We start from the raw sequence: 13,839 nt of genomic DNA, 5'->3' as shown, positions 1-13,839 counted from the left end.
ACAGCAAGTTATATGTAACCCAAAAACCTATCAGTACGTTTCAAGCTAATATGCGTATATTTTTATTTGGCATGGGTAAATTCAACTTGCCGCTATTTTTAATTTGGTACCATGGGTACATTCAACTTGCCGCTATTTTTAATTTGGTAACCTAAACCCTATATATCAACAACAATTTTGTATAATTCAAGTTCAGAAACACAATAAACATAAAACAAAAATTCAAATATTTAAAACATAATGATGACCTTAGTTGCGTATAATTATGCACGACTTTCTGTTTTTGTGGACTGAAGAAAACTGGACTTAGCTTCAGTATTTTAGTATCACCGGTTCGGCAATACAAACACAACCACTCCCATGATTTCAACCGTGATTTGAACTACTGCAGTGCCAAAACGGTGGATACCACCATGACAGCCAACGAAAATTTCTTAAATAATTTAGATATATTAATTATTATATTCCATTAAATTGATTTTGACTCTCACTAGATATAATAGATTCCTCAAATTGAAAGCAGGGATGAGATTCTATAAAAATAGTAATAACCTAATTAATATTATTGTGTGCATTTTTGACATAGAAATTAATTTAAAATGAATTTGAAACACTTAAATTAAGAATATACTTGGAATATAGGATTTAATCAAAAGTGAAAGCACTTTAATCTAAAGTTGGATAGTAAGGCCTGGTTTGGTACTAAGTTGATTCTGAAAAAAATCTGGTATCAAAAAAAGCTGGGAGCTGTTTTTGTGTTTGGTAAACATTCAACTTCATCTTTTTTTCACAGTTTTGGATGAAAAAAAAAGGCAAAAACAAGAAACTGCAAAACCCAGCTTTGAAAAACCGGATTTTTTTTTCACATCTGTTTTGCATAAAAGTTTACCAAACACTATAATACTGTTTTTTTTTTTCAAAAGCACTTTTACAAAAAAGTTTACCAAACACTCTGTTGTTTTATTTCATAGCTGCTTATTCTCACAGCACAGCAGAATCAGTTTTTTTTCAAAGCACAACAATACCAAACCAGCCCTAACAGATATTTAATCTAAAGAAGTCTAAAATGAGGCATCTAATTCTAATTTTATTTTTTATGTAAGTTGTATAATTTTCTAAATGTAAAATCTATTCACTTTTTTATTTATAATGTATCCCATATTTTATAATAAAATGTGCTCTTTTTTAATTTGACCGTACCAATATTTTAAAATAAAAATAAGACATTTCCCTTTGAAAAAAATAAAATCTGATCAGATTTCACACAATTCAAATTTGAGAAAAAAATAAAAATATATATTAGTTATTCATCTTTGATGATTTTAGGAAGGATTTAATCATTTTTATTATTATATTTCTTAATTTATACAACAATTTAACATTTTGTCCTTCAATCAAAGTATTGAAATTAATTAAGCTTCAATTCTAGGCATGTATTTCACACAACACGTCATGAGTTCGCTTCTTGGCGCTGGTGAATCACACGATGATGGTTAGAGTGAGGCTAAAATGTCTTTGTGAGTCTTTCTGATCCCTAAAAGGGTAGATTGTCGTGGCGAATCAACTAGCTGTTCTCTTTTTAGAGAAAAAAAAAATCTAATATTTTAGTCCATCAAGACCGAAAGTAAAGTACTTTCATAAAAACTGTATCATACTAAAGCTTCATACCATGATTTGAACTTTTTACAACAGACAAATCGAAAAAGCCTTTCCTAATTTATTTCGTATTTAACAATTTTTTTTTAATACATTAGGTTCTCATCCCTAATTCATTTCTCATTAATTGAAACTTCATTTCTTTTCGTTTGTGATTAAGGTCTTTTGACTTTTGTCCACATCACTAATTGAATATTAAATTATTTGCATGTCTACATATGTTTTTTTAACAAATGATATTAAATAAAGAGGAAATGATGAGTTTAGCCTCACAATGGGTTAACAATATTTGGTTCAAATTCACCTTTATTGAGAATCGAACCTTAAATCTCTCACTTACCACTAGACCGTAGTGGCGCATGTCAACATATGTTAATTTTTTTTCCTTTGAACAAACATTAATATATACGCTAAAGGGTGGGGGAGTGAGCGGAGGAGTTTAAAGTTCGAAAACTTATTAATCATTTTCAAATATATTCTTTGACACATCCCGACCCGAAATGTCCACCTAGACTCCAAATCGAGTTGTGATTGCCGACACCAGGAGGGTACGAAGCCATAAAGTGTAGTGAAGTGGAAAATGTGAATAAATTTAAACCTTAAAGTGTCTAAATACAAGAGTGTGCATGTAAGCGGGAATGAACCCATTTCACACGTGATATCAGAGCATAAGTAAAGTACAGTAAGGTTGGTTAAGAATTATATCATCAAAGGTAGCCACCTATACTGAGATTTGTCAAGAATCCTCGTTGACACAAAAGCTCAGCACTAAAACCTGGAGAGGCAAAAAATAAGGGCGGGTGGGCCTAAAAACAAAGCTTTGTAAAAACCTTTTCAAAAACATAATACCCCTTGCCGTAAAACAAGTATAGTTTCCAAAATATACATACTACGTATAGTAAGAAAATACTTACCGTAGCCTACAAAATCTCAAGAATTCAATACGGCACAATATTTCGTAAATAAGCACATGACATCTGTAATCACATAATCTCACATAAGCAAACATATCATATCGAGTGCTCATCGACACATGCTGATACACGAGTTCATGCAGAGATATTCTGGCATGAACAGGACTGGGTGTAACAATGATATACGCTCTAGTACTACAATCACGTGAAGACTGACGTTATGCACGACACATACGAGTCCTAATTGCCTATAGCAATCTAGGACATGACTGACACCTACAATGGATCCAAAGTGAGCGTACGATGCAATGTGCACATACGCGTGAAAGCCTAGCCCTGGATGGGGCAAGTACTAACATCGGTGGAGCAATAATAAGCAGATGTAACCAAAGTCATACAACGGTAAATCAATAACTTATGTCGACATAATACTATTCAATGCCATAAATATAAATAAGGCATCCCTTAATAATAAGCATACATGTGCATCCCGTAGGATTTAGGATAATTTCGTAAATTCCATTATTTCGCTAATTTTTATAAATATTAGTCTAATCTAAGCATACGTAGGAAGTTCTATTTCAAATGCATAAATGGAAACTAAATAAGTATATAGTATTTAAAAGCAAAGACCCACTCACAAATACTTGCAAGGCAGTAGCCGTTCGATTTAGGATAGCTGGAGTCTTCGATAGTAATCGCACCTAAGCATAATATTGGGACCCATTAGTAAAACTCCACTAAGACAATTAAATTTGGGAAAACATAGTGTGGATTTGGAATCAGGACGTTGAAATACGCTAAGGAGGGTTCCCGAAAATTTTTACAAAAAGTCAATAGATAAGTCAACGGTCAACCCTAAACCCTAAAAGTCAACCGAGCCGCTGAGGTGGTCAATTATGTTGAAACTTTGGAATTTCACTAAATGGATGTCAAAAATGGACTCGGGGCATCGAAATTAGCCTAGGAGGGTTTTCGAGAAAATTTCGAAAAAGTCAACTAAAGTCAACTAATTGTCAACAGTTAACGGAATATTCCAAGGAGGCATATGTGTGGAGGAAAGGGACACATGGCAGCAAGAGAGTGGTCCAAAAGTTTGAAAAATAAAAAGAGAGAGTTAGGAAGAGAGAAGGGACACGGGACAGGCAGGAGTGGGGTGTGGGCCCCATGTGGCTCATAAAACAAGCCACAAAAGATCTCTAAACATGAATTTACCAAATCACCCTTCACGTTGTAAATCCGTAAAATCTCCATTGTAACTCCAAATTCGATTTTTCTTGTGCCCATGTGTTCGTATCGTCGCGTACTACGCAATTACGCTAAAAGAATGTGTCACATGTCACTCTAAACGATGGTCAACGGAAGTCAAAATCCTTGCCTCTAAGGGCATTTTCGTCAAATCACTCTTTTAGAATTTATAAAATCATAAAATTAGGAACAGGTTGTCACATCCTTTTAGTATTTTTCATATACTTTTATTTTTCATTTGTACTCAATATTTTTTTTTATTAATTTGTACTAACATTCTTTTTCGTTTTTATTTGTACTTTTTTTTTTTTTTTTTTTTTTTCAAATGGTTAGGCCAATAACGAATAAATTAGGGAAACCTTTTGATATAAAATGGTTTGGCCAATAAAGAATAAATTAGGGAAGCCTTTGGATATAAAATTAGTGCTATATATAGAAATCAAGTTAAACGCTTACAACCCACTCAATTGTAAGGTGTTCATCTTAAAATGACAATGGCCAACCGTGGTCGACACATTTGTTTGTACTATACAACCAAACAATTAGCTTAGAACCCCTTTCCTAAACCATTTGAACTCAGCACCACACTCCATAGAATATAATTCCCTAGATTCGTATGTGTACTAGTAAAACAAATAAAAATACCCTCATGATTCATACAATATAATATTAATATATTACATCAATGAAAAATTATCAACAAATTAGATGGAACATTTTTTCCAACATCCGTGGTTGGTTTTATCGCGTCATTTCTGTTATATAGTCTTAGATGAATAGTTTTGTGTTGAAAATCCTTTTTCTTTTTTTCTTTTTTTTCTTTTTTTTCTTTTGGTCTAAGTCGTATCCTGAAGTTTTAAAAGTCCATTAATTAGTATATCAAGATTCACTGCAGCTTTTGTTGCATCTGTCACCACTTTTTTGGAGTACGTTCGGCGGTTCTAAGCGCATATATATATGGAAGAATACTTGATTACTTTGGACACAATTGCACAGGCTTGCAGGCTTGCTTCTGTGACCATACCTTTCAAGTAAAGGTTCTCCCTCCCTCCCTCCCTCCCTCCCTCCCTCGCCCCCACCCCCCCCCCCCCCCCCCCCCCCAACCCACCTCTCCCCCCCCTTCCCTTCTCTCCATGCATATGCATATGCAGTTTCTAGGCTTCTAGCGTCGACCTCCAATTCATTTCCTGTTTATGGGTTTATTATATATTTCTCCCCAAATAATCGTTCTTACTTCATATATTCAAAAGCCAGATCCTCTTCTAATGCTATTTTCTTTAAAGTATTTTAATTATTACTGTTTTCCTACATGCGCTCCATTTAATCTAATGGTTTATACTCTTGTTTCACTTATACTAGAAATAACCATTTGATTTCTGGATTTTTTTTTTCATTGTCATTTATAACATGTGGATTTCCTAATCATTTACCTAGCTAATACGTGGAATTATATTCATTACCTGCCTAGCATCATAGCATGAGGATGTTAATTTTTTTCATTTTCATTTTTTTTGGTCTGATATTTCATTTTGTTTCTAAACTAAATTAATATAGATGACGACCTGAAACTCACCGTGTATTATACTTGGGATCCAAATTCTACACATCGTACTTCATCCCATGCCCACTCTTTTTTTGCCACTTATACCACGATTTAGTGATATTTCTTGTCATAAAAGGTTTAGATTTGAATATCATGAATTGCGAATTCTATACAAATTCATTCTCTCACCCTTTACTATAAATATATACATTCTTAAAAAAAAAAAAAAAAAAAAAATCTTCGCCTTTTAGTCAACAAGAAGGGTTTAATAAAGGCAATGAACTTGTTAGTATTTTTTGGGTTTTTTTATTAATACCTTACATATTGTTAATTACTCTGCAACATTTCCTTTTTGTCAAAGTTTGTCTTAATACACCCATGTATTTTAAATTCACACAACCCTCTTAATATATACCTAACATTTTCAACATACACTCCACAATAAACATCCTAGGTATAAATACATATTTTATTTTATTTATTTTTGCTTCTCTGTGAAAACACAGAAATCGAGTTGAAGTAAAATGAAGTTGTTATCTGCATCTAAAGATATATAAACTTTGCAAAATAAAAGGAAAGATCATTGCAATGAGACTCAACCTAATTGCCTACAAGAGAGTGATAGTGGTTTTGAAAGTGAAACATTTACCACAAATTTATTTGTGGAGTATATTTACCAATATGTGAGATGTGAATAAGAATTTTATTTTTTATTTTTTATGATATGATGTGTATACCAAAAAAAATATCCTTAAAAAATGTGTAAAAAAAACATTTATTTCATGATAAGCTCTCGTACTGGGGAAATTTTTAGTTGTAACAGGAACACAGGTAGTACATTACGTGTTTCTATGTAAGTGGTGATAAATTTTATTTTTTATGTTATTAACATTTTAACACACATATCACACCATTTATATAACGGCAGATGATGTACCACTTCATGTAACAGTCACACTGAAAGATCTCTCCGCGTATTGTCGTGGATATTTTCCACCAAATATAGCCGAAGAAATAAAAGATTAATATGGGGAACGAAAACCAACTTTTACTTGCCTTTTAAGATTTTTAGGGTTTTTATGTATGTTATTCATAATATATTTTTATACATCATTTCTCTACCATCTTAAGTGACATTTGATGTGTATAACGATATCATTTGAAAAATTTGTAAAACCCAAAGAAATGAAGAAGAAAGACTCATCGTATACTACAATCATCATTTAATTAACTATTTTTTCTTAATTATTAGTTTATAATTCAAATTATATGGTTGTCCACATCAAATATCAACTAAGATGGTATGAAAATATAATACAAAAATATGATATGAATAACATTACTCATATATAATTGGGAACAACTTCATCGTCCATCCCATAGCGTCAGACCTAGGTTATGTCGGGACCCACCACCCTCCACCGCTATTCTTTTTGTACAAACAATCTCCCACCGTTGAATGCTCATTCCATTCAAAATTAAATGCGAAGTTCGTGGACACATTACCCTCCAATTTTTAAACTTTCCTCATTTTTTTTTTTTCTTTTTCTTCAGAGACAAAAAGAAGGCTCCGATCATAGCCACCAACAAACCTCACGTCCATGGCAACCAAGTTCTTGGCTCTCTGCAATCGCAACGAGAGCCGGGGCGACCTCTCTCCCCGGCCCCACTATCCCTCCATGCCAAAGTACCCCAAAGGTGTGGTGGGTGAGGAGACCAGCCTGGCGGCCGCAGCCGAGGCTAAGGCCCTGTTCTCTGTCATGGGCATGACGTGCTCTGCCTGCGCCGGATCGGTCGAGAAGGCGGTCAAGAGGCTCCCGGGGATTCGCGAGGCCGTTGTCGACGTCTTGAACAACCGGGCGCAAGTCATGTTCTTTCCCAATTTTGTTAGCGTAAGTCGCTTTACCTGTGAAGTGAATCTTTCATTTTGTTTTTGCTTTTCATTGATGATGGCACGTAGATAAATAAATTAGTGAGTATCACCGTTACCTGGGGTAATGAGAAAAAATATTCCCTAATTATATCCATTATATGTGATATGTCTTGGATTTGGCCTGTCAAACATGCGATTTAGGTCACCTAACACACGCCTCTTGAGGAAAACTTGGTTGTTCGCACCACCATCAAATACCTGATATTTCACACAATTCAAATTTGAGGAAAATCTGCGTGAGAATGTTTCCATTCTCAGTTTCCAGTTCAGCCGCCGGTCTTAGCTTTGGCCAAGGCCGGTGGCAGTCCCCTTTGGTTTTCTTTTTCTGTGTTTTCCCCTTTATATCTCAGCCCTTGCGCCTCAATTTAGTCTGCTTCTTGCCCCGATCGGAAAACTTGGTTTCCCGATCTCCATTTTCCCACTGTATTTCTCCTACCATGCATCCACTCTTTTCATCTTCTCTCTCTCCCATCTGGGTTCGCTCTCTCTTGACTTCACCTTGGACTCGATCTGCTCCGACCTTGTTCCGCCGTACTCTACGGCTTCATCGGAAGGTGCGTAGAGCTTTGGCTCGGGTGTTCGCACCACCATCTTCCACCTGCGTGTCGTTCTCGGCACTGTTGTCAGTGGTTCCACTGGCTTCCTTCCTAGGTTTCTACCATTGGTGGCGGCGGATTGGTTTTGTGTGGAGTTCGACTGAGGAGGACGACGTCTGCTTCTCTTTTTGTTGTTGGGACTTGGTTGGTTTTCACATCTGGTGCATGATGGGTTGCTGGTTCGTGGTCGCCGGAGCATGCTTTGGCGGTGGCTGGGGAACCTTGCGGCTGGGGTTTTTAGTTTTTTTCTTTTTCTGTGTTTTTTACCAGGCTCAACTCTCGGGTTGGGTTGTTCTTGTGGTGGCCACCTTTTGTTTGTGTTTTTGGGCCCTTGTTTTGTACGTACGTTGTTGGTAATGCAAGTTTACCTTTCATCGAAAAAAATAAAAAAACGCGCCTCTTGCGTTTTTGCTTTCCCAATTGTACATAATTGCTTCTGCACTTTTGCACACAAAGAAATTGTCCTCTTAATTTTAGAACTGGTTAAAAATTGGGATTTTCTAAGCTTCGATTCAGAGCTAAATTATTCTATCCCTAGAGAGAACATAGTTGTGGCATTTGGATTGAGTTTGCACACTTTTTTCCTCTTTCTGTAAACTCTTATTCTAGCATTTATAATAAGTAAATTAAAAAAAAAATCAAGGAACCATAATGAACAGGAATGTGTTGAATGAAAAATAATTAAAAGCCCTAAGTTTGAGACAGCGTTGTTTAAAGAGTTTGCACACTTGTTTTCTCCTTCTGTAAATTCTTATTTATTTCTAGCATTTGAATTGAGTAAATTAAAAAAGAATGAAGAAACAAAAATGAACAAGAATGTGTTGAATGAAAAAACGAACGTGTGAAGATCATTTTCCTAACAAAATTTTCTCTATCCATGAAAAAGGTGTACTTGGAGATCTAATCGAATATAAACAATAAGGAGATGTTATAAAGAGTTCAAATTCTGTTTGTATATTGTTTCTGCGTTGGTACGTATTGTGCTTATAATAAAGCCAGGTTCTTTGTAGATTTGGTCAAAAGTCAAGTATCAGACAAAAAAGCATACAAGTAGAACATCTTCTTTTACTTTTAAACCTCTTAATTCACGGCCTTAGCCTTAGCTGACGCTTAATCATAGTTCTAATCTTTGACTTAGCTACATAGTTTGTAGAGATTCACAAACCTAATTTTTCTTTATTAATTAAGAAAAAGAAGGCTTATCTTCCACACCAAGTACAAACCAAACTACAGTATTAAAATATAAGCAAACTCTAGCCTCTTGCTAGAATTAATATGTATATAAAAACGAAATTAATACTCTGCATGACGTCTAACAGTTTGACCAACGTGCTGAACATTTATCTGAATAGACCATTATTAACTTTAGGAAAATGATTTTCACACTACTGTTAATTTTGGTCGTTTGATCTTCTTTACTTTTAATCCAATGGCAAGAAAATGGAAAAGACTGTGCAAGGAGAGAACATGTGGTGTGAAAATCAAGTCCCTAATTTTAAGCTAAGGTAACGGAGATTTGCACCTTGAGTCGGACACTGATCTGGTTGCTTGCCTAAGCTATGTGTATTAGCAACAACATTAACCATTTGAAAGAAATAATTAGCATGAACACTTGAGACAGATGACATTTGCAACTATGTGAAAACAATTTTGATCTGTGTATTCATCCAACACCATCAATAAATTACCAAATTATAAGATCTTTGATTATTAATATCTAAAAAGTACTAATAGAGTTGTGGCTTCTATAATTTTATCTGCTATCATTTGTATTCTACAGAATACCGAGGTTTTACGTACGTAGAGAACTATTCCCTAGGAGACATCTCTAATAGTCTAGTTGAGCTAGCTTTAATTTGGGTAGAATCATTTTTTAAAGATTTTCGCAAGGGAAGTTTGATTCCTGACATTTAATATCTTGAAAGAAACTGAATTTTTGGCACTATTGCATACACCTTTCTACTGTCTAATAGTAATAACTAGTTTCTTGCTTATCATTTCCCATCATTTTTTTACTTTATTTATTGGTAGTTGGAATTTTTTATAGCTGTTGTCTTACATCTTGTAGGCGGAGAATATTCGTGAGACGATTGAAGATGTTGGATTCCAAGCCACGTTGATTAATGATGAGGGAAATGAGAAGTCCATATTGATATGCAGAATTCGGATAAAGGGAATGACTTGCACTTCTTGTTCTACTACTGTTGAATCCGCTTTACAGGCAGTTCATGGTGTACAAAAAGCCCAAGTTGCCTTAGCAACTGAAGAAGCAGATGTTCACTATGATCCAAAGGTTGTGAGCTACAACCAGCTGTTACAAACCATTGAAGACACTGGATTCGAAGGCATACTTATTACTGCAGGGGAAGACATGAGCCGGATAGAGCTTGAAGTTGATGGTGTAAGGACGGATCGCTCAATGAGAATACTTGGACAGTCTCTTCAAGCACTCCCTGGTGTGCAAACTATAGACTTTGATTCTGAAATCAAGAAAATCTCTGTTTCTTACAAATCAGATATGACAGGGCCAAGAAGTTTCATTAATGTGATTGAAACAACCGGGTCCAGGCGTTTCAAGGCAAAGATTTTTCCAGGAGGTGAAGCAGGAAGAGATAGTCATAGAAAGGAGGAAATTAAGCAGTATTTTGGAGTCTTTCTGTGGAGTTTGGTTTTCACTATTCCGGTGTTTTTAACCTCCATGGTGTTCATGTATATTCCTGGAATTAAGCATGGCCTAGAAACTAAAATAGTGAATAATCTCATGATTGGGGAGCTCATGAGGTGGATTCTGGCCACTCCGGTGCAATTCATTATAGGCCGGAGGTTCTATACTGGGGCGTACAAATCACTACTCCATGGTTCTGCAAATATGGACGTGCTCATTGCATTAGGAACAAATGCAGCCTATTTTTATTCAGTCTACTCGGTAGTGAGAGCTGCTACCTCTCCAGATTTTATGGGTACTGATTTCTTCGAGACTAGTGCCATGCTTATTTCATTCATTCTTCTTGGAAAGTACCTAGAGGTATTAGCTAAGGGGAAGACATCAGATGCCATTGCCAAACTGATGGACTTGGCACCTGAAACAGCAACATTATTGACACTAGACGAAGAAGGAATTGTGATAAATGAAGAGGAAATTGATAGTAGGTTGATACAAAAGAATGATATCCTTAAAATTATTCCTGGGGCGAAAGTAGCTTCGGATGGTTATGTTACATGGGGGCAAAGCCATGTTAATGAGAGTATGATAACGGGCGAAGCACGACCAGTCGCAAAAAGAAAGGGTGATTCAGTCATTGGAGGTACTTTGAATGAGAACGGTGTCCTACATATCAAGGCAACTAGGGTTGGTGCAGAAAGTTCCCTTTCTCAAATTGTACGGCTTGTTGAGTCAGCTCAGATGGCCAAAGCTCCTGTACAGAAATTTGCTGACCGCATTTCCAAATACTTTGTGCCACTGGTAAGAATTATAACATGATTAATTACTCAAGTTCTTTAAGGATTTGTTTTGGTTCAACTGAAAGGATACAGGAGGCTTTTTCTTAAAATGTGGTTTTAAGTTGCAGGTGATCCTACTTTCATTCTTGACCTGGCTTTCCTGGTTTTTGTCTGGAAGATACCATGGCTACCCTGAATCTTGGATACCATCTTCCATGGATAGCTTTGAGCTTTCTCTCCAGTTTGGAATCTCTGTCATGGTTATAGCATGCCCTTGTGCTTTAGGCCTAGCAACTCCCACAGCTGTCATGGTTGGAACCGGAGTAGGTGCATCTCAAGGTGTATTGATCAAAGGAGGCCAAGCATTAGAAAGTGCACATAAGGTTAGGAAGCGGCATCCTTATAGCAGTTTGATGCTTTCTATAGTATCGATATTGGCAGTTTTCTGCATTGGGGCAGTATAAGAGAAATTATTATGCAATTTAATGATCAAGTGTAACTATAGATTTGATTGATGATGTTTTAGGTGAACTGCATTGTGTTCGACAAGACAGGGACTCTCACAATTGGAAAGCCAGTAGTTGTTAACACACGACTCCTGAAAAATATGGTGCTGCGAGAATTCTATGAACTTATTGCTGCAGCTGAGGTCGGTTTTAACATATAAAACACGTCTGTAGTATTTTTAGAAATTCATGAAGAGTTTTTTTATATGTTCATTATTATCCACAATGATTGGAAGTTTCACTATTTTTTATGATATATATATCAGGTGAACAGTGAACACCCGTTGGCTAAGGCCATTGTTGAGAACGCCAAAAAGTTCAGAGAAGACGAAGAGAATCCTGCCTGGCCAGAAGCAAAAGACTTTGAATCCATTACTGGTCATGGGGTGAAGGCCATTGTTAGGAACAAGGAAATAATTGTTGGCAACAAGAGCTTGATGGTGGAGCGTAACATTGCGGTTCCAAAAGATGCAGAAGAGATACTTGCAGAAGCTGAAGGACTCGCTCAAACTGGGATTTTAATAGCTATAGATGGAAAAATAGCTGGAGTTCTGTCCATATCTGATCCACTGAAACCAGGTGCTCAAGAAGTAATTTCCATACTGAAGTCTATGAAAATTAGAAGCATAATGGTGACAGGAGACAATTTGGGAACTGCAAATTCTATCGCTAATGAAGTTGGAATTGAGACCGTTATAGCAGAAGCCAAACCCGATCAGAAAGCAGAGAAAGTGAAGGACTTGCAGGTACATATAATGAAACTTTGTTAATTTGTTACAAACTACAAGAGTATGTTCTTAACCTCATGCACACTGCATGCACGTTACTTAATTTCAATGTTCACAGGATAATTCCGGCTACATTGTGGCAATGGTGGGAGATGGAATCAATGACTCACCAGCACTTGTGGCAGCGGATGTAGGAATGGCAATTGGTGCAGGAACAGACATTGCCATTGAGGCAGCTGACATTGTTCTGATGAAAAGCAACTTGGAGGATGTGATAACTGCGATTCACCTTTCTAGGAAAACTTTCACCCGTATCCGTTTGAACTACATTTGGGCTTTGGGATATAACGTTCTTGGCATTCCAATAGCTGCAGGAGCCCTTTTCCCATCTACTGGATTTCGTTTACCACCATGGATTGCTGGAGCTGCAATGGCTGCTTCTTCTGTCAGCGTTGTTTGCTGCTCTCTGCTGTTGAAGAATTATAAGAGGCCGAAGGTTCTGGACAACTTGGAGATACGCGGAATAAGTATTGAGTGATTGATTAGGAGCTTTTTAATTCTGTTGTGAGTACGCGTGTAGGACTCAAGTTCGAGTAATTTGAGTAGTGGTTTGGCTGCAGTAGCAAATATGTAATAATGTAGGTTGTTTACATATGTTCTGTATATATAAACCTATACGGATGCAAGTTTCGTTAGAACACATGACATGCATTTGCAGTGTTGTTGTCGTAATTGATGGATGCTTGAAGCAAAATTTACTCCGGAGCATGAGTCAATGAAAACAAATAACTACAAGGTCGTGACTGAAATATGCAACCTCATCTAATGAAATTCACAGCTGCATGTTACCTATGGCGCATTCTAAAATTTTGAAGTAGAGGCACGTGTTGCAATTCTTTTGACAATATCTGGATGCAAAGTACAAACTGTTGTGCGGAAGCTTCAAATATGAAATCAAAGCTAATACGGCAAAATATTACAAGACAAATAATCTAAAAGACACAAGGATTTATACTGGTTCGGCGTAAGCCTACATCCAGTTTCGAGACGGCGAGGAAATTCCACTAATATCAAAAGGAGATTACAAATAGAGTTTTAACTCTCAAACCCAAATCCCACATACAACCAATAGCTCTCACACACCAAAGAAACAAATAGAGAAAGAAATATAATGAATAATTTCTTCTCTATACATATAGCTCAAAGCTATTACAACAACAACTACTTTGGTGGATGATTACTAACCAATTGAAGCAGCAACTTTTCTTCTTTTT

At 36.2% G+C, this 13,839-nt stretch overlaps 1 protein-coding gene across 3 annotated transcripts; it reads left to right on the top strand.

The window, feature by feature from the left end:
- Positions 1–4,769: 4,769 nt before the first annotated feature.
- LOC137711102 (putative copper-transporting ATPase HMA5) lies at positions 4,770–13,319 on the top strand. 3 transcript variants are annotated; one of them, XM_088695778.1, is made up of 7 exons: positions 4,770–4,855; positions 6,916–7,253; positions 9,959–11,353; positions 11,460–11,714; positions 11,858–11,980; positions 12,104–12,583; positions 12,684–13,319. In XM_088695778.1, the coding sequence occupies exons 2-7, from the start codon at positions 6,963–6,965 to the stop codon at positions 13,101–13,103; spliced, it is 2,964 nt and encodes a 987-aa protein (XP_088551904.1). In that variant the 5' UTR covers positions 4,770–4,855; positions 6,916–6,962; the 3' UTR covers positions 13,104–13,319. The 3 variants fall into 3 exon arrangements, with proteins under 3 accessions (XP_088551904.1, XP_068306406.2, XP_088551905.1); XM_068450305.2 differs by lacking the exon at positions 4,770–4,855 and having other exon boundaries at positions 6,832–7,253; XM_088695779.1 differs by lacking the exons at positions 4,770–4,855; positions 6,916–7,253 and adding an exon at positions 9,303–9,395.
- The last annotated feature ends 520 nt before the right edge of the window (positions 13,320–13,839 follow it).

The sequence above is a fragment of the Pyrus communis genome, chromosome 6 (genome assembly GCF_041283825.1).
Source record: "Pyrus communis isolate YQ-2024b chromosome 6, ASM4128382v1, whole genome shotgun sequence".
Classification (NCBI taxonomy): domain Eukaryota; kingdom Viridiplantae; phylum Streptophyta; class Magnoliopsida; order Rosales; family Rosaceae; genus Pyrus; species Pyrus communis.
The sequence above is the reverse complement of the archived record's forward strand: the minus strand, read 5'-3'. Positions and strand labels throughout refer to the sequence as shown.

Coding starts and splice junctions, on each gene's coding strand:
- LOC137711102 (XM_088695778.1), top strand. CDS start 6,963: ATGGCAACCAAGTTCTTGGCTCTCTGCAATCGCAACGAGAGCCGGGGC. Junction 11,354..11,459: donor CCAAATACTTTGTGCCACTG/GTAAGAATTATA, acceptor TTTAAGTTGCAG/GTGATCCTACTTTCATTCTT. Junction 11,715..11,857: donor CATTAGAAAGTGCACATAAG/GTTAGGAAGCGG, acceptor ATGATGTTTTAG/GTGAACTGCATTGTGTTCGA.